This window comes from Taudactylus pleione, unplaced genomic scaffold, assembly GCF_031769625.1.
Source record: "Taudactylus pleione unplaced genomic scaffold, aTauple2 ptg000006l, whole genome shotgun sequence".
NCBI lineage: Eukaryota > Metazoa > Chordata > Amphibia > Anura > Myobatrachidae > Taudactylus > Taudactylus pleione.
The window spans coordinates 21,434,591-21,456,358 of NW_028284409.1; the positions used below are offsets into that span (position 1 = coordinate 21,434,591).

The 21,768-nt window shown below is 43.5% G+C and overlaps 1 protein-coding gene across 5 annotated transcripts in view; it reads right to left on the reverse strand.

The window, feature by feature from the left end:
• The window catches only part of PHACTR2 (phosphatase and actin regulator 2), a 302,858-nt gene that overhangs the window by 41,868 nt on the left and 239,222 nt on the right, over positions 1–21,768 (reverse strand). For all 5 annotated transcript variants that reach the window (XM_088454611.1, XM_088454681.1, XM_088454579.1 and 2 more), the window contains one exon: positions 20,734–21,238. In XM_088454611.1, the coding sequence (XP_088310737.1) occupies positions 20,734–21,238 (505 nt within the window). The remainder of the gene's footprint in view (positions 1–20,733; positions 21,239–21,768) is intronic.

Consider the following 21,768-nt stretch of genomic DNA (forward strand, 5'->3'; position numbering starts at 1 on the left):
GTACATATCTCTCACTGTAGGTGTGCATGGTATACCACCTAGTAGGGGAACGTATAGTTAATTACCAGAGCAATTACGGAATAACAATACTTCAAAGAGAAAGTCTTAACCCCCCACAGTGAGAAGGTGTTTGATATACACAACATGCACAGATAATCCTATATACAATACCATTGGACACACACAATTGTTATACTGAATCTATACACAATTTTTAATAATAATAAATACCCATTACTTATAGAATTGCATCCAGTAGGTTTGTTTCACTCACACTCCACACATTAATCAATCACACAATTGAGCGCATCCCCACCCCCAATTCCTTTATAGTAACCATTCCTTTTAGCTAGACCTCTCTATTGGGGTATGCAGTCACTGATACAATCATTTACCAACTAGAGAGTGCAGTTCACTCGATTGCTTATAATATGTAATTCAGATACTGTATACTCTACGATCTGGACAAATGTTAACTTATGTAGTACAGATGTGTCCTCCTACATCTATCCTTAATACGCGATGTAGCGCTACTTGCCTGGCATGAGTGAGCCACCAGGTCCCGTGCAACTCTGCTAGCATGGGGCGTCTATTTTTGCCGAATATGTATCTAAGTCACAATTAAATGAGTCTAGGATGCACCAAGAGACACTGTGATTAATATGATATGTGACACTGGTATATCTGCGTGCGACTGAGTCTGTAAACGGGACATGGCATGTAAGTGGCCGCTGCATCGTAGCATTTTGTATGCGGACTCAAACTCAGTCGAACACAGATATACAAGTGTTGCATATAAAACTAATCAGCACAGACTCCTGGTGTGTCCTAGAGGCATAGTCGGGGAAGAAAATGCAAACAAAAAAAACGGCGCTGAGAGGGATTGTTTTGCGCAACTGCAAAAATTGATGTGCGAGGACACATCTGTACGTTTTGCGTTGAGACGCCCAGATGTTTAGTCATCACAAACACATTTATAAGAGAGAATTTCTAATATTATTCCTTATTTATTTATATAGTATGCAAATTTGCAAATATATAAACCGACAGTCTCTAACAATTGAGAAACTCCTAGCCTCATTACTGTACACAATGACATAGGAACAAACAACTTTATTGACTGCAGTTTACTATGATGGACTATATTTCTATACAGCTTGACAGCAATATGCTGATCTAATAATTTTTAGAGTTTGATTGTATGAGTAGTAGTAAAATGGACATAATTGGCCTACTGAATATACAGGTATTTCCTAACATTCAGTTTCTCACGCATTGCGCAATAAATCCACCCACAGAATAGGCATTGCTGATACACTGACTAAACAGGGACAGTTGGGATGAATGTGTGCGAGTATCTATCCTACAAACGGGAAACAGTCGGGAAGCCGATGGACGGAATCCTGACCGCCGGCTTCCCGACTGTATAATCCCGGCAAGGCTTAAATGACAGGCGTCGAAAACCCAACGGCTGTCATTTTCCCTACGCCGGAAGTCCGACGAAGGTAAGCCGGGCGACGGGCGCGGACAGCCGGGGAGGGGGTGGAGGGTTAGGTATAGGGTTCCCGGGGGGGGGGGACTTAGGCACCGCCTCGGGAGGTTAGGTTTAGGCTGGGGGAAGGGGGGAGGTTAGGGTTAGGCACTCCTAAGGGAGGGTTAGGGGGTAGAATAGTTTAGTAAGTACTTACCTTTCGACGATCGGGATTTTCATTGCTGCCGGGATGCCGCTGTCGGGATTTGAACCATACTGAATCCCCTACAGGATCCTACACACATTTATAACAGTGGATTCAGGACAGAGTGTACACGAGGGAGAGACATGGATGGTCATGCTAGAAGGGATGTGGTCACATCACATTGGGAGCTGTCCAGCTGCTGCAGGACTTCTGACACAATTCAGTGTCAATTGAGAGATACGGGGCCTGATTCAGAGCCGGACGCTATTTGCGCTATTTTGCGCTCGCTCGTCCAGAAAACGGGGCTGGCTATTTAAATTGACCGTTCACTCTTTGCGGTCTGTTGACGCCTCTATGTCTGAACGAGCGAACAAAACATGCGGACGTTTTGTTTGTAAAAAACGCCCCCTGGCCGCTCGCATCATACGTAATCTCCGCTATTTATCAGATTAATCGAGTACATCGAAACAACCAAGTGACGTGGTCGATGACGCTGCTTTGTTAATTATGCACACCCTTAAAATGCCCGTTTTGACCTTTTGGCACGCCTGCGTTCAGATCTCCACTCCCCGTTTTCAAGCACCTTCCCCAGTTACCACCCACAAACGCCTCATCCTGTCACTCATAATAGCAGGCATTCGGTATTTTGCGAGCACACAGTTTTCGGCCGCACTGACTGGTTCGCGCATGCGTACTAAAACCCATACGCATGCGCAGATGTGCGAACATCGCTCGGAGCGAACGAGCGGCCGCTTACGAGCGGCTCTGAATCAGGCCCACTGTTCTATTGAGAGATACATCTTCAGAGCCAGCAACATGGCATGCAGCACTGAAGGGGTCACTGGAGGGTACACATTGAGCAGGTATGGTGTCCTGGAACATGCAATGAGAGTTGCCAGCACAAATTAACCAACAAGTGCCACCAAACACTCACAACAAACATGGGAAAATAAACGTTACTTTACCAGCACTGAAGGGGTGTTTTTAGGGGAGGGGTTACGAAAATATTAGGCATGGGGACCTGGCATGACCCCAATGTGAAGAGGCCATATCACTTCTAGCGAAAACGATATGGGCATCACCATGGCATGGCAGCACACACTCTTCCCAAACCCTCCATCATAAATGTTGTGAGGTATGGATGCATTAAGACAAATCTAATTAATCACAAATTTAAGACACTATAATAACTCAGAACGTGTATAACAGCATTCCTCAACAACTTCCAGCTCACTCTATACTACACACTGACAATGGAGAAGAGTTTGTGAACTGAGAAGCTCAAACAGGGTATAGAACGTAACTGCACCTTATGCTAGAAAGAACAGTACTCTGTGGAGGCAGGATGACGTATGATGGACATGACGTAGACTAGAATACTGTGTGGAGAAGCACTAATTACAGCAACTTACTTACAAGTCGCTACCATCCAAATCAATAACGGCTACAGCTTATGAGCTTTGGAATGGTAAGAAACCAGTGTGCACCATCTCCTATCATTCATCTTCAAATCTATGAAGCAGAATGTATGACAAAAATAGGAAACCACGGTCTGTGTTTTAACGTGTCTTTCTCACCAACAAGTATAACAAGGAGTGATGTACCAAAATGTCTAAAACAGACAAGTGGTGGTGTTGCCCATAACAACCAATCAGATTCTGTCTATCATTTCTCTATTGCATTCTAAACAATGATAGACGGGGACTTCCGGTGGGCGGAGCATCGTGATGGCCGCGTTTTAATGTTCTCTCCATCTCAGCTTGGGAAAATCTATCTGCATCGGAGACCCGATAGCTTTTTTTTTTCACCTACCACACACCACAAATTGTGAAGGAGGGTGTGAGTTTTTAGATGGTCCCAATATCAAGCTGATCGGACCACCCTATCCACCGGAGTCTGGCCGTAACCGTTTGGGCCGCATGGCATGGGCCTGTGAGGAGTGATAACCCTCGAGTGGCCATACACCTACATTGTGCTGAGCCTTATCCCTTGACTTTCCATCGCCCCAAATACCTGCATTCCCCCTTCCTCCTGTGGACACATAGACTGGTGTCTGGGACCCCCTGGAGATCCCCCTTACCGGGGGCGTGCAGCTCGATCGTGTGGTGGTGCGGTTGGGCGGCAGCCTGTGAGGTGTGGGCATCTTTCGACCACTATATCGCTCAGATCCTCTCCTGCCCCAAGACCGATCGGCAATACTAGCCAGGAGAGCGGCTGTGAGGACGGAACGTGACCGCTGGAGTGATCCATTCCGGGCTATCTGACTCCCTTCATCTCCCGACTCCCCCTTGCCTGCTGCCTGGTTTATTGTGAAGAGCGCGGCTGCGGGGACTGAATACATATCCCTGCTGTCCCTTGCCGTGTGGGCTGTTCCGGGTGTAGCGCTGAGGCGGTGGTTGCTGAGGGATCGGTGCTCTGGTCCCCCCTGCTTCTCTTACTCTCCTTTCCTGCCTGCCGCTGCGAAGTGCTGGGGGAAATCACTACCATTCACAAGTGGCGATATATATTCTGCTCCTCCTTACCTGGCGCTTGGACCGCTCCTCCTTGCTGGTCGTCTGGACTGCTCCCCCTTACCGGTGGCCTGGATTGTTACTGTGTAACTGCCGCCTGTACTGTTTACCCTTGCCTGCCGCCTGGTCTTATGCGTAGATCGCGGTTGTAGGGGCTGAGTGCAGTCCCCCTGCTGTCCCCTGAAGTGTGGGCTGTGCAGATTGTGCCCCTGCGGCGGTGGCTGCTGAATATCCGGAACTCTGCTGAACTTATCTGGTCCCCTCCTACCCACCTTCCCTACATGCTGCTTGGTACACTGAGGTGATCCTCAGCTGTGCCTGCCACATATTAGTGGAGACACGCGCTGTACTTCTACTTTCCCTATACCAGTGCAGCCTGTTATCTGACTGCCTGTACCGCGACAGCGACTCCGGGTGGCCGCGACATCTGTCATCTCCAACCAGGGGGTAATCAGCTTCTGTCTAATGTGCCCTGGTATCCATATCCAGCTTTTTCAAGGCTCATCAACTGAACTCTAGTTGCCGTGGGGGTGGTCTACGCGATACGGATGTGGTTTCTCTCTGCATAATCCACACCACCATCCTTTTCTCATTAGTTATATGGGGCTGTAGTTAAAGATTATATATATTTCACTGTATATTATTTTATGCTTATGTGTATAACTTTATAGGTTGCTCTGCTCTACCCTTACTTGATCCTATTCAGTGTTATTTAATTGATACCAGCACCACCTGGTGGATTGTGAGGGTTTGAATGCATGTTCTCTATCATTACACAAATGTCTTACAGTCTGATTGCTAATTCTCTCCTCATACCATATTAGATAATTTAATTTGTTCTACCTGAAACTATCCCAAGAGTAATGTCAACCAATACTCACTCACACCAGTATTTCCCTATATTCAACTGATACTCTTACCATTCTGACCTCAGCAGTACTTTATATCACTAATGGTCCCATTGGTGCTTATTCTGGGTACTTACTTTTGCGTGTGTGGGTGTCGGTCAGGTGGCTGACATGTACATATAATCAACTACTATTTTTTCTAACTTAGCCCCAACACTCCTTGTTATCTCTAGTGACTTCATTGTTACTCATTTTATACTGATTAGTCATTAACCATGTAGTCATTTTTCCTAGTCTTGTCTTGATGTAACTATATCATACAAGAGGGGTTTTTTAATCTAATCATCTATATCATTCTTTAGCTACCTATATCTCAACCGATTTGTAATTGCATGGTATGGAAAGATTTCTATACATGAATACACAATTACCCCAAAGAATGGTCAAATCTAACAAAGGTGGTAATAAATCTCACCAAAACAAAAACACCCTAACTAACACACAACGTAACCTCAATGGAAGATTCTCAGCCTTCGCCATCATTGGCTGCTCCGACTTCCCCTGCTTCTGATATGTCTCAAGATAATCCCCCATTCTTCCAACAAATGGATAAAAAATTAGACAACATCCAAACATCTATTGACAAAAAAATGGATACTATTCAGCTATCCATAAACACAATTTTAACTAAGCTTGAATCCAATACCAAAAGAATAGCCGATTTGGAGCAGTGCACTAGTGACAACGAAGATGCCCTAGCGATATTACAGAACATTGTAGACGCAAAATCCAAAGTAATAGAAGATTTGACTGACAAGTTGGATGATCAGGAAAATCGCAACAGACGTAATAATTTGCGATTCCTGGGAATCCCTGAGTCGATAAAAGGCTCAGACCTCAACGACCTTCTTAGTGTAGATCTGGTGAGTGCGCTCCAGGTCCCAACTACTAATGGCACAATCGCTATTGAAAGATGTCACCGTATTGGCCCTGACCACCAATCTAAAAATAACAACCCTAGACAGGTGATAGCCAGATTCTTGGATTTTCGCGATAAAGAAAACATTCTTCGAGCATATCGTAAGGTCACTTCTCTCAAAATCCGTGACTTCACGGTGCTAGTCTTCCAGGACTTCTCAGCCGTAGTCTCTCTTAAAAGAAGAGAATTTAGTCCTATCTGCAAATTCCTCTTTGAGAAGAGAATTAAATTTGTATTGCAATACCCAGCAAAGTTGAGAGTTATATTAGATGGCAAACCAATCACCTTTGACAGCCCACAGGCAGCTAGAGCTCATTTTAATATGTCACCTAATTCACCTGTTGGGCTTAACCGTTCCCCTCCTAACAGCTGAGTTAAGATGTCCCTCTTTGAGGTGATAATTCACACTTCCTAAGTTGCATTGAGTCCAAGACTTATAGGTTCACCAGTTGATACACTAAAATACATTAAAATTGTTCTGAGTGAAATATCTGTCTCATATCACACTTGTTAAGTTGCATTGAGTCTAAGACTCACAGGTTTACAAATTGATACATAAATTGCTTTGAGTAAAATGTCTGACCTATACCACACAAGGTTTTCTGTGTACCTTGTTCCCTTGTTTTTCTTTTTTTGTACTTCTCTTTCATTCCCCTTCTTTTTCTATCCCCTTTTCTTTCTTGAGCGGTGGATCCAGGGTCCGGGGGGATCCGTGCCTTCACACATTGTCAGTTATTCTTCAAAATACTGCAATAATCAGGAGCCAATTCGTCCAGCGCACTGGGACAGGGCGATGGCTTTAATGTCCAACTCAATACTTACTGCAGGCCATACGAGAAGAGGTATTGGTTGATAACCGACCCTCTATCATTATTTACTTAACTTATAACTAATACTGTTTCTAACTTGCGTTTCCTGTCTTGGAACGTAGCGGGCGTAAATTCAGCTATCAAATGGAAAAAAGTGGTATCGCATATCAAATCATTTAATCCCGATGTTGTATTGCTGCAGGAGACTCATTGGGTGGAGGGACCCTACGCTAATCTATCTGGTCATTGGATTGGTGAGTGTATAGCGGCTCCTTATACTCGAAAAAAAAGGGGAGTGGCAATTCTACTTAACAAACGATTGGAGTATAATATTGTTAACTCTGTCATTGACCCAGAAGGGCGCTTTATTATACTTAGCATACAAATCTTTGGCGAATTGTTCACCATACTCAACATTTATGCCCCAAACGCACCTAATTTTGACTTCTTTTTTAAAATCTCCAATTTACTGATGAAAATGAACACCCCTAATCTAATAATTGGGGTGGACTTTAAACTGGTAATTGACACATTTATTGATAGATCACCAGCTATTCCTTCACGCCCAACTGGGAGGGGGGATGGAATTCGTCTATTAATCTCACACCATAATCTGTTAGATCCTTGGAGACTATTAAATTACAACAGCAAAGAATTTACTTTCTTTTCACACGTACATAATGTGTTTACTAGGATCGATCACATTCTCGCTGTGGACTCACTACTTCCGAGACTACAAAAGGCGTATATCGGGAATATTCTCATTTGTGACCACGCACCCATTTATCTGGATATCTCCCTAAGATCCCCACTTAACACAAATAAACATTGGCGCTTCCCATCCTATTTGTATTCGAAAGATGATTCTAAAGAATATCTTAAAAACCAATGGGACTGCTATAGATCCACAAATGATATACACCAAAACGATCCTGTCTTGTTTTGGTCCGCGGCTAAGGCCGTTATGCGTGGACACGTAATCACTTACGTATCACATAGAAATAAAGAACGTAGAGAAAATGTTCAAAAACTCAACCAAAATCTTAGCGAGGCATACCACAATTATCTAACTGACCCGTCGGACACCAACAAAAACACTTATATAAAACACAAAAATCTCATGGATACCTTCCTTTCTAATGAAGCACAGCTAAAAGTATCCTACGCTAAGAATAGATATTTTAGGTGGGGTAGAAAGGCGGGAAAATTACTGTCACACATGGTCCGCCAACAATCCAAAAGAAAATTTATTTCCAAACTAAAAACCCCTGGAGGTGTTATTACCTCACAATCGGACATAGCAAATAGCTTTCACTCAGATTTTTCAGAATTATATTTAGCTAACCCTGACTCTCCTCAATTAGCATCAACCCTACTCTCGGAGGCGCATCTACCTCAACTAACAAGGTCACAACGGGAGATAATGGAGTCAGATGTGATGGTTGAGGAGGTTCAACGTACCATTCACACACTCAAACTTAATAAGGCTCCGGGACCAGACGGCTTTAGTGGTGAATACTATAAGCTCTTATGTGAGGATCTATCTCCGGCTCTTATGTCCCTTTTCCAACTTATTATAAAGGGTGGGGCGACTTACCCAGACTTTAACAAAGCCCATACTATACTACTGCCAAAACCCAACAAAGATGAGGAGCTGGTGGGGTCTTACCGTCCCATAACACTCCTAAATCAGGAATTTAAGCTATTAGCAAAAATAACTGCTACCCGACTACAAACACTGATGCCTTCCCTTTTAACTCATCACCAACTAGGCTTCACTAATTCAAGACACTCGGTTCTAGGTATTAGATCTGCTATTTCTGCTATTGTTGCGTCTAAAAATTGTACGAACTCTCAAAATGTCTTATTAAGCCTTGACGCAGAAAAGGCATTTGATAAGATAGCCTGGCTCCACCTATATCGGGTACTAAAAGGGAGAGCATTTGGCCCGAGGTTCATCAACCTGATCCAATTTTTTTACTCCAATCCCACAACTAAACTAATTGTTAATAATTTGTTGGGTGCCCCAGTTCCTCTGGCTAGGGGAACAAGGCAAGGGTGCCCTTTATCCCCTCTCCTTTTCAACAGCCCTGGACCCACTGCTATGCATTCTGCAGAATCTTAAAAATTTTAAAGGCATCTCCATAGGCGTTAAATCTCTGAAGATTCTGGCCTTCGCTGACGATTTACTCCTTTTTTTTTTCTAATCCTGAGGATAGTTTGAGGGAAGTCATATCAAAGATATCTCAATTTGGCCTAATCTCTGGATTTTCTATTAACATCCAAAAATCGATAGCTATGGCCTTATTCCCAGTTCAATGTCCTCGGTGGGCTGTTGATTTGAATCTCCAGTGGGCAATTACCTCTATTCCCTATTTAGGCATTCAATTGCCAAAAAATATCTCCTTATTATACTCACTTAATATCACGAAAGTAATTTCTAAAGTAACGGAGGAACTGAATCGTTGGCAGAATCTTCAGTTATCTTTTCTGGGTCGGGCACAACTCATAAAAATGATATCCTTCCCAAAATTACTGTATATTTTACAAGTTTTACCATTAGTATTAACCAATAAAGACGAACAATGTCTGAACGCCACCTTTCGTCGCTTTATATGGAATTGCAATAAACCTAGAGTTAGCCTTAAAGTCCTACAAAAAAACAAAAAAGAAGGGGGAGTTAATTTCCCTCATATGGCTTTCTATAATCAGGCGGTTATCTGCTGTTACATTAGGGATTGGATACACTCTAATAATAATTATGCCAATTCTGAATTGGAACAACAGCTCATACCCGACATCCACCTAGTAGCCTTTCTTCATATGGCAAAAAAAGACATCCCTCCTACAGTATTGGAAAACCAACTGCTAATGTCCACTAGAACGGTGTGGTTCAAGATAAGAAAAGCTTGGAATTTGAATCCCTCCTGTTCTTTGTTTCTGCCTTTTTGTAGAAACCCAGCTTTCCAAAAGGGTATCACCAACTATCCCTTCTGCTCCTGGTCTAGAAATGGTCTCTCTTCACTTAGATGCATTATGGATATTTCATCTCGGAAACCGTTATCTTTTCAAAATGCGATTGAAAAATTTGTGTTTCTCGAAAATCATATTTTTGCATATTTTCAATTGCAACACTATGCAAACATGATCTTACATAACTTATCGGATAATGACTGGACCAACAATTTGGATCCATCATTTTTAAGACCAGGCCAAACATCTAAATTGATCTCTCATTTCTACTCACTAGTACGCTCCCCTTGCTTCTCCAAACCACATCGTACAGGCATATCGTCATGGCAGGAACAATTCCCGCATCTCCAAATTTCAGATATTATAACCACCCTTTCCTATTCAGTGAACACCTTATCAGCAACCACATATAGGGAAATGATATACAAAATATTTTACAAGGGATATGTCTCTCCCTCTCGGGCGAGTGCGGTGGGGTTGTCAGACACCCCATCTTGCCCCAAATGTGGCCAGTCTCCAGCTACGCTCTTTCATTGCCTTTGGAACTGCTCCCCAATCCAGCTGTTTTGGTCACAAATCACTCAATATATAAATCTTCATTTTACCCAATCGTTTGTTCTGACCCCAGAATGGGCGGTTCTGGGCTATTTAGGGTCCGATCACCATCCACCTCTAGAAAATAGGAAAATCCTCACCATAGTATCCAATGTGGCCCGTAAGAGTATCCTGCAGCAATGGATATCCCCTATCCCACCATCCCTTAAATTGTTAGAGGAAAAATTGTTTTTCATTTTCAAAATGGACTGGACGGAGGCCTCTCTTCAGAAGTAACTTCGAGTCAAACGTTTTTTCATTATGTGGGAGAAATATATAGCCTCTCAACCTATTGATATTAAAAATATGATATATAGATGCTTAAAAAGCAACACAATGGCTGCAGGCACATACTAACTATGCTGACGCCCTGCCCTAGTTATGAAACATACGCCTTGATATCTTATCTATGCTGTGTGACTGGTCACCGGTGATGTGTTGCCCCTCGTGCTCTGGCTCGGCCGCTAACCCCCCCTCCTCCCTCTTTCCCTTTTTCATTTGTATTTCTTCCCCTTTATATGATTTAACTCTATATTTTTATTTTATTTTCAAAAATACCTAAAATGTGAGACTTCTCTATTCCTATAGAGCATGTTCTTGAACTTTATACAGTGGTTTATACTTGTTGTACCTTTGGTTCTATATTATTAGGCAAATTTGAAATGAAACTGGCATTTCTTCTATATCCTTATTGTATGACAATTCAAATTAAGAAATGTCTGTTCAAATAAAGCCAAGCAATTGTGTCTTATGTATTTATACTCTAATATGCCATTTTTGTTTCATCAACAAAACTCTGTATACTATATTTTATATGTATTCGAATTACATGTTTGTTTCTAAATCTTTGTCTCAATAAAAATATATTGTTATAAAAAACAATGATAGACTGAATCTTATTGGTTGCTATGTACAACACCGCCTAGTAGCTCTGCATGTACAAACTAGTATGTGTGACAGAATGAATAGAGCTCAAGGAAAGAGATCACCCTGTTATGTGCATCTACAAAACACTGACACAATCTAAAAATAAAAGAGGAAAATTAAAAGATCAAATCCAATCAGGAAAAAGATACCAGCTTGCAGACTCTCATGCAAGAGTTATGCACAAAAATATTGCATCTAATTTATGATATCAGTCTGCTGCAAAACTAGGAAGCCAAGAAACGGGAAACAGCACTAAAAGGAAATTGATTCTTTGTATAAGAATAAAACAAATTATCCCAAGGTTGCAAAGTAGCCTTTAAATGAAATGAAACACATTGAGCACTGCATTAGTTATCAAACAAAACTTTCAAATATTTGAGACTTTGACAAATCATTTGTTCCAGTGATAATGCATGTAAGCATGAGAACACTTACACATCACAGCCAACAAAGGAATGTAAGTACAACACCTATCTATCCAAAATTATTTTACTATAGTATATATGCGGTATAAGGGTCAAAACGGAGCTGCTGCAGATGCCTAGGAACAACAGTTTTCCTACCAAGTCTGCTGTGTGTGGATTTGAGTGCTCAATCAGCATATTGGACCAGAGAGCAGCTGTCAGCAAAAACAGACAGATGTTTTAAGAAGAGGTGGGAGAATGTGTACTTGGAAAGCTCAGCTCTGACTCTTACTGGTTATATTATCTATGTATATTGTGGTAGAAGCACTGGAGAAGTCTAGGATGGCATATATGTGTGTCCCAGATTCCTATCATATGTGTTCTAAAAACCCCAGGAAAAGTCTGTTATGCCTAACAGACCAGAAGTGTCGGCTTTTGGTAAAAGCCGGATAATGGGTCCTAGGGGTGTGGATGTGAGAAGAGAAGGGAGGGCTCCATCCACAGGCCATTCCAGGTGTTGGGCCTTTCAGTCTGAGAGCAGGTTGATTAGTAGTTGCACCTGGAAGTCGCTCAGATAAGCTGTGTTAGGTTTTGGTTCAGTGTCTCACATACCCTGGGGAAGAACAGATACTGAGGTTTGTTCAGAGACACTGTGTTATTTGGAAGTGCTGTGTTTGTGGTAAGGCAGTAGGCCCTGCCACTTGAAGAGAGGGAATAACCTGTCTAGTTAGTGCCCAGACGGGCTAGGATTTATTTTTATGTTTTGTTTATTTTGTTGTTTATACTGCACAATAAAACTGGTTCTGACCAGCTTGCATGAAAACCCTGGACTGGTGTGCTGTTTCCTGGCTGCTGTGTGTAAGGAGGTGTCCATCTACCCCAGGGGAGGGACCCCCTACCCTGACTATATCACAAGTGGTGGAGAATGCGGGCAGACACACGAAAACCTGCAGCAAGTGGAAAAGTTTTGCATTGAAAATTTAAAGAGACAAACACCAATTTGTTGGTTGGATGACAACCTGTGTTTAGTGGAACCCATGAAGGTGGCATCGGTAGATGCTTAGAGAAGCCAGATTCCGCTTCCAACCTACACCTAAAGACAACATGCAGGACATTGTTAATGCCTTGCTCCAAGCTACCAGAGCTCAGCAGGAAACTAACAAAGCTCAGCAAGAAGCTACCAGAGCTCAGCAGGAAGCTACCACAACTCAGCAAGTCGCCATAGAGGAAAACCGCCAGGCCTTAAGAGAGGTGGTACAACAGCTAGTAGTCCAGTCTGGAGATGCTTCCCCTGCTCTTCCAACTCACACACACCATACTGGCCAGTCACTTTCTGCAAAAGATGATCCAGAATGATGATGTGGAAGCGTATCTTACGGCCTTTGAAAGAACCGCAGAAAGAGAGAATTAGCCTAAAGAGCAGTGGGCAAGTCTTGTGGCACCCTTCCTGTCTGGAGAACCACAGAAAGCATACTATGACTTGTGCCTGGCTGATACGAAAGACTATGTTAAATTGAAACAGGAAATCTTAACTCGATTGGGAGTCACAGTATTTGTTCGCGCCCAACGAGTTCACCGCTGGGAGTTCCAAACAGAAAAGCCTCCACGCTCGCAAATGCATGACCTTGTCCATCTTAACACAAAATGGCTGCAGCCAGAGACTCTAACGGGACCACAGATCGTGGAAAGGATCGTTATGGATCGATATCTGCGGTCTCTACCTGCAACTCTGTGCAAGTGGGTGAGCCATGTAGACCCTAACACAGCAGATCAATTGGTTGAACTGGTGGAGAGGTATGTGGCGGCCGAGGAACTGTTGAGTGTGCCCCACCGAGCCCTGATTTCCGCAACGGCGATCTCCCGTGATCACTGGTAAGACTGTTCCAGGGGAGAAGGGTGCTGGCAGTGGAATGTACTTAAGACTGAGGGTTTGGAACATGGAGATAGGCCAGCCAGGCCAGGAAGGTTCCTACCCCGTAATAGACTTGGTAATAGTATGATTCAATGTTTCCGATGTGGCGATTTGGGCCATATTTCTGCTAATTGTTCACTTACCTCTGAACCTATGCAATGTGATGCTGCTTACGTCAATCGCAGAATGTCTTTCTTTGCACAGCCAGCCTGTACTGCTGACCGACAGGCTGGGACAGATAAGCAAATGTGTATAGTTACTGTAGAAGGCAACAGAGTAGAGGCTCTGTTAGATTCTGGTAGCCTGGTTACACTTGTGAAAGCTGAACTGGTGAACCCCTTGAAGCGTAAGGGAAAAACTGTTGGTGTGACCAGCATACATGGGGATACTCACTATTATGTTACTCAAAGAAGTGAACATAGAAACACAATGTGGTTCCGTGATAGTCTCTGTGGGTTTGGTGCATGGCTTGATGTATGATGCAATATTGGGGAGAGACTTTGCTCACTTCTGGAAGTTGTGGGAAAGCCGATTTGTTATAGAAGTAAATAACCCCGACCCATTTGAGAAGGTTACTGATGCAGTAGCAGAGGGAGTTTCTTCAGTGTCTGAGAATGATGGTGGCTCACCAAGTGATGTGCCTCCTACTGAGATGGGAAACGTTATTGAGCCAGTTGGTCATCTGTCTGATCTTGAAGTCTGAAAAGAGGTCTTTGCCGTGGAGCAGTTAAATGACCCTACACTGGTAAAAGCCAGGGAAAAAGTGGGGGAGGTTAATTATAAAGTTTACCAGCCTGGGAAAAGAAAGCCAGAACCGATATACCATGTAAATCTTATAAAACCTTGGAAGGATAGACAAGCTCTGTCAGCCGTCAAAGCCCCTCCACTAAACCTATTGCCCTTGGTTCCCGAAGTGACAGTAGCTAAAACCCCATCGGCAGTTCAGCAGCAGGAAATTAAGGAATTTCTTAGCAGAAATTTGGTTTTGTTATCAGATAAACCGGGCAAAACCAGTCATTAATATGACAATCACTGACCCAGGGATTAAGATTAACCTAAAGCACAATAGGTTACCAGAAGCCCAAAGAGAATCAGTATCTAAAATTTTTTTTTTAAAATTTGGAATTGGGTGTAATTGTAGAATCGCATAGTGGGTGGTCAAGTCCCATTGTGCTTATTCCAAAGCCTGATGGTAGTGTGCGTTTCTGCAACGATTTCCGAAAGTTGAACAGTGTGTCAAAGTTCGATGCCTACCCTATGCCTAGGGTGGATGAACGAATTGAAAAACTAGGAACAGCCAGGTATTTAACCACTCTAGACTTATTGGCAAGTTCTGTTAACTGAGAATGCCAAAGAAAAGACAGCCTTTTCTGCACCAGAAGGGTTGTTCCAATACAAGATGTTGCCCTTTGGGTTACATGGGGCACTGGCTACCTTTCAAAGGATGATGGATAGAATTCTAAGGCTCCATAGACAGTATGCTGCTGCTTATCGAGATGGTGTGGTCATTCATAGTCCTGATTGGCAGTCTCACTTGCCCAGAGTGCAAGCAGTGTTGGACTCCATCTATAGGGCAGGATTGACAGTCAACCCAAAAGGGTGTTGCCTAGGGATGGAAGAAGTAAAGTATCTCGGATACACCATTGGCAGAGGTTTGATAAAGCCACAGCTTAATAAAATTGAGGCAGTACAAAACTGGCCACGACCCCTGAATAAGAAGCAGGTGAGAGCCTTCTTAGGGATTACTGGATATTATAGGAGATTTATACCCAATTTTGCCACCACTGCAGTCCCACTAACTGACCTTACCAAAGGCAAACAGGAAGTCACGGTTAAATGGAGTCCTGAAGCAGAGAAGGCTTTTCAGGGGTTAAAAATTGCATTGTGTATCCAACCAGTTCTGATTACCCCTGATTTTGACAGGGAGTTTGTTGTGCAAACTCATGCATCAGATGTAGGCATAGGAGCGATCCTGTCCCAGAGTAAAGAAGGTGAAGAATACCCTATTTGTTACTTAAGCAGGAAGTTGAATGTACATGGGAGAAACTATGCTACGGTCAGTAAAGAAGCGTTGGCCATAAAGTGGATATTAGAAACTCTCAGGTACTACTTGATGGGAAGGAAGTACAGGCTGACCACTGACCATGCCCCTTTGAAATGGATGTCAGAACAAAGTGAGCAATGGGAGAACAACAAGGTGGTTCTTGGCATTGCAGAACTTTAAGTTTACAGTCGAACACAGGCCAGGAAGCCAGCTGGCCAATGCAGGTGCTTTGTCGATGTGTTCATTGTTTGGGGGCTGCAGTTGTTCCGCCCCACAGGTTGAAACAAAAGGGGGGGGGGGTATGTGGTAGAAGCACTGGAGAAGTCTGGGATGGCATATGTGTGTGTCCCAGATTCTTATCATATGTGTTTTAAAAACACCAGGACAAGTCTGTTATGCCTAACAGACCAGAAGTGTCGGCTTTTGGTAAAAGCCGGATAATGGGTCCTAGGGGTGTGGATGTGAGAAGAGAAGGGAGGGCTCCATCCACAGGCCATTCCAGGTGTTGGGCCTTTCAGTCTAAGAGCAAGCTGATTAGTAGTTGCACCTGGAAGTGGCTCAGATAAGCTGTGTTAGGTTTTGGTTCAGTGTCTCACATACCCTGGGGGAGAACAGACACTGAGGTTTGTTCAGAGACACTGCTATTTGGAAGTGCTGTGTTTGTGTTAAGGCAGTAGGCCCTGCCACTTGTAGAGAGGGAATAACCTGTCTAGTTAGTGCCCATACGGGCTAGGATTTATTTTTAGGTTTTGTTTATTTTGTTGTTTATATTGCAAAATAAAACTGATTCCAACCAGCTTGCACAAAAACCCTGGACTGATGTGCAGTTTCCTGGCTGCTGTGTGTAAGGAGGTGTCCATCTACCCCAGGAGAGGGACCTAACCCTAACCTCTCCTGGTGGTGCCTAACCCTAACCTCCCCTGGTGATGTCTAACTCTAACTGCTCCCTTCCCGCACCCTAGATCTAACCCTCTCCGGGGGTGCCTAATCATAACCCACCCAGGGAGGTTCATAAACCTATACACCCCATCCCCGTGCTAAGTGTGATACTTACTTGTGGTCGGGATGCCGGACGTCAGTATCCTAAAGTCTTCGGGATGGCGGCATCAGCATTATGACGGGTGTCCGAATTCTGGCGCCGGTATATCAATGTCCGGGATCCCGTCCACTGACATCTTCAACGTATCCAGTGTACATATATGTCCAGGGCCGGTGTTAGTTTCTTGCCGATCCTCCTGAATTCTAAACTTGCTCCAATGCTCTGCAGAGCACCTCAGGTAGGCTGGACTAATGTTATATCTAACAGCTACTATGATTGCTGGCCCTGTAAATGTCTGAAGTATTACATACTGTACACTGCACTTTTCATGTGGCAGACTATAGCTTCTTAAGTGCTACTTATGCTCCCTCCATGGACTGGCCACACTCGCTGTCATGCTGAGTACACACCGCACTGACGAATCTGTCAACAAACCGATCCATCGTCAGAGCAGCCGATTTGTAAGCTATACACACACTTATCTATCGGCTGCTCAATATGTCTGGGCTCACATCACAACTGGGCAGGCATTTAACATTGGCCGCCCAGTTGAGATGTTAGTGTCGGCGGTCCCTACAGCCAGTGTACGGGCGGGCGGCGGGTCGCCCGTACCTACAGCCAGATGCACAGATATATTTTTCAGATATATTGCCATCGGCTATACTGCAGGTTGACCCTATAGGTCTGTGGATGACGTTGCTCACAGACATATTGGATGTAAACACCCGCCGAAACACTTGCGTAATAAATCGCTTGTCGAAAAAACAAGCAATATATCGCCAAGTGTGTACCTAGCATAAAATCTAACTTTTGGAAACACCCCTCTATAAATCCTGCATTCGCCCCTGCAGTGTACAAACTTCAGATTGACTACTTGATGAAAGCCATGAATAATCTGAGACCTGGTGAAGAAAACGTGCTATTGCCTGGGGGAGCCACCAGCAGTAAAGGAGAGAAGTAAGAAAACGTTACACAATAGGTAGAGGTCTTCAAATGCATGGGTTATGTGCCCATGTTATGACCATGCTGGAGTCAACTGACTCTGTTCAAAAATGGAGTACAAATGTTGAGATCAGGAATTTTAAAACCATTACATATTACCTTTGAAAACAAAGTGAGGAAATGGAAGTGTCCTACTCAGAATCAGAAAAAAAAAAAAAATATTTGAGAAATAAGATTGTGCTGGAAAGGAAGAGGCAAAGAAAGTGAACATTTGTGCAATTTTAAGGCTGCAAAAATGGAGACATTGTTACCAGATACCCATCATTATTGAAAGGTCATTGGGCAAACTATTGTTCATGTCAACAACAGCAAGCCCAGATATGGCGGCTGTAGTAGGAATACTATGCAGAAAAGGTGGAGCTTCATCTCAGCAGTAACGGGATACTGTAAAGTGAGTAATTCAACTGACATCAATAAGAAATTTGATTTTACAACAATGCCTAGGACAAAGCTAACTGGTTTACGTAGATACAGACAGGAACAGTGACATAAAAGACCGGAAGTCCACAAGCGGATTTGTGTTCCAGCTTTTACCATTATCACTAGATATAGAATAACTAGAAATAATATCACTAGAAATAATAACACTTTCTTCATCGGAAGCGGAGTATGTGTCACTAGCCCAAGCTTGTCAAAAAGGAATCTGGTTACATCAACTTAGTGATCTTGTGGATGGACATGCAGAAATCAACCTTTTTTTCTATAACATGATCAAAATGTATGAAGTTGTTGCAAACAGAAAATAAACCCAATATTCTGTAGTGAACAGCAGAGGATCACTGATCAGTAACTAAGGGAGAAAGGACTCCCAGGCAGTGGCTTAACTAGGGTATTTGGAGCCCAGGGCAAATAAAAAAACGGAGCTGCTCTCCCCCCGCCCAAGTATGTACGTGCGCCGTTGGTGTGCAGCGGAAAAGTGGGCGCGGTCACATGCCACAAGAGGCATGGTCACTGGGAAATGGGGGCGTGTCAACATGACACACTGTTTCTAGCCACTCTAGGAACATTCCTTTCCATATGCATCTTAATGCCCCAAGTAGTGGTGCCCCTCTTGCGATGCCCACTGTAGTAGTGCCCCTTATGCAATGTCCCCAGTAGCAGTGCCCCCTGTAGTAGTGCCCCTTATACAGTGCCCCCAGGAGTGGACCCTTAAGAATTGCCCCCAGTAATGCACCTTTATACAGTGCCCCTTATACAGTGCCACAGTAGTGGTTCCCCTATAAAGAGCCCCCACTAGTACCCCTTATACAGTGCCCCCAGTAGTGGTCCCCCTATGCAGTGCCCCCAGTATTGCCCCTTATACAGTGCCGCTAGTAGTGGTCACTCTATGCAGTAACCCTTATACAGTGCCCCCCCAGTAGTGGTCCCCCGTATGCAGTGCCCTCAATAGTGTCCCTTATACAGTGCCCCCAGTAGTAGTCCCACCTATGCAGTTCCTCCAGTAGTGGCCCCCGCTATGCAGTGCCCCTTACATATATAAGACACACACACTTAAAACAACACACACAACACTTGCCTAAATCCCCCCTCCTGCCACGCCCGCCGCTGTCCGCTCCTCCGTCCTCCTGGCCCGCTCTGCACCACGGGAGAGACGTCATGACATCTCTCCCATCACCCCCTGCGGGACCCGGAAGGTGAAGCTCATGAGTGAGCTCCAGTCTAGCTCCGGCAATGGGCGCAGCAGCCAATTAGAGTCTGTCTGACTCTCACTGGCTGGTGAAACACACACACACCGCCACCGGGTAGTACGAGTGTACTACCGTGTGGGAGCGGTGGTGTGTGTGTGTTACGGTGTAGTGCGGAACGCACTACACTGACTTCAACCAGTGTCATGGACCGCGGCCGGCTACGCCGCCGCTAAGCCCCCCTCCCCTCCCGGTCCGTGCCCCGCTCAACCCCCCCTAGATACGCCACTGCTCCCAGGGCAAGAACTAGCAGTCACGGATAGGATGGGTGCATTGGGAAATTATGCACAGATAGTTTATGAATTAAGGGCATAGCAAGAATGGTACATTATGTCACACAAATGGAACAGTGTGAGTGCCTAGGTTCAGCAGTCCGGAACAGGTAATATTGAAATCAGGTATGACAGCAGTTATTCCACAGCAACGGAAGTGTTAATAATTTTGCATAGCTATTTACTATAAGAAGGGAAAATGGTTGCTATGCAACGTGAGTTTGCTTTGTGACTTCTGACTATGTATTTTCTTCTTCCTATTCCTACGCCTTACTCTCTGTTGTTGCTTTGTTTGAATGCGTTATTGACAAATTGTTCGGCTTATGCAGAATACATCTGAGTGTATGCTTGAAATGTGTACATCTGTCCTCATTTACAATGCCTGAACAAACACATTAGTATTCTAGCAATTTATTACAAGAGAAAAAGCTTCTTCACTTCATTAAGGGCAATTCTTTTTCAGTGAAGCCTTCATTCAGTTCCTTTGCAAACAAACAAAGTGCAGTCATTTCCTAACATTCTTTTCATGTATAACATTAAGGGAGTGATTTATCAAATCTCAGAGAGAGATAAAGTGGAGAGAGATAAAGTACCAACCAATCAGCTTCTAATTGTTATTTTTCTGGCACATCCTGTAAAATGACAGTAAGGAACGGATTGGTTAGTACTATCTCTCTCTCCAAGACTTAATGAATCTCCCAAGTATGATTTATGTGTTGTTTTAAACAAATTATTTTTACGGTGCAAATTGTAAACACCAAGCACTATAAATATGTCCATACTGTAGTACCCATTTATAAACAAACTTATCATGATATACTTTATGGCAATGTATTACCTTATTAATATCTGCAATTTATATAAATGTGTTATCATCAAAATATACCACACACATGCAGTCCTACTGCAGGCAAGTGAAGAATCATAAAGGTGAACTAATGATACTGAATAAACTCTTGTGGCTTTGTCTCAATTTATTAATATTGTTTAACTCATATTTATGAGTCATTCTGCATTATCACATTACTCATATGAAAATCATTTGGTTTCAATGCTTACCTTTGCCCATTATCTTCATTTTTACATGTAATTTCCCCATCCTGTGAGGTTGTTGTGCTGTTGTCACAGTTTCCTGGTAAGTGTGAATCTACACAAACCTCACTGATGTTATTGGATTGGTTCATCTCCTGTGTTGGATCTGCTATGCTGCATGTCGGCTTCACCTGACGGTTTAAAGCAGGAGAAGTGGACTGTGGTCCAGGGACAGAATGCTCTTTAAGGCTGGTCTCCTGTGTCTCAGAGTCCAAGTGGGGTGTAGCCTGTTCTGTCCTGTCCACTTTCTTTTGGCCTGTAGAACTAGATGGGTGTGACAACATAGGTTGGTGTGTGCCATCCACTGATGCAGATAAGGTTCTGCTGGGTAATTTTTTGGCTCGTGTAGTGCTGGATATCCCTGTTTTGGTGGATATCTGTTCCTTAGAAAGTTTAGACCGGGAAGATGATGACCCCAGAGTGGAAGAAGAGGTCTTGGAGGCTGCTGGTTTCTTGCTAAGTGATGGAGCAGCTAAAATAGAAAAGTAAATAAGTATCTGCTCAAAAATCATCAGCAGGTACAGGAACAGATTGCAGGTTTCTGAAATCCTCCCACTAGAAAGACATAGATTATGCATATTGGGGTGAGGAGGGAAGGTGAAATTGCCTGCAGTTACCCATGATCATTAACATTTCTAAAAAATATCAATCCATATAATAAAGTTTGGAATTTTTGTAATGGAACTCAACAAGCCCTATGTGTATTTGCTTTTCTAGAAGAATGTAGAAAATCATCAAAGTACAATGTGTAAAGTTTTGCAAGAAATATCTAATGTCAGGAACCTATGCCATAGGTTGCCAATTATCAATAGTCCAAGGCAGGGGAGCCCATTGTCTCCACTAATTTTTGCTCTAACTCCTGGTAACAGGTGTTTGAACCATGAACCCTCAGTTCCTGGTATACAAACGGTACCTATTTGATGGCATTATCACAGTCATAACTACTAAACCAGAGCCTTGCCTCCACAATATGTTATATAAGAAGGGTTGGGTAAGAAATAC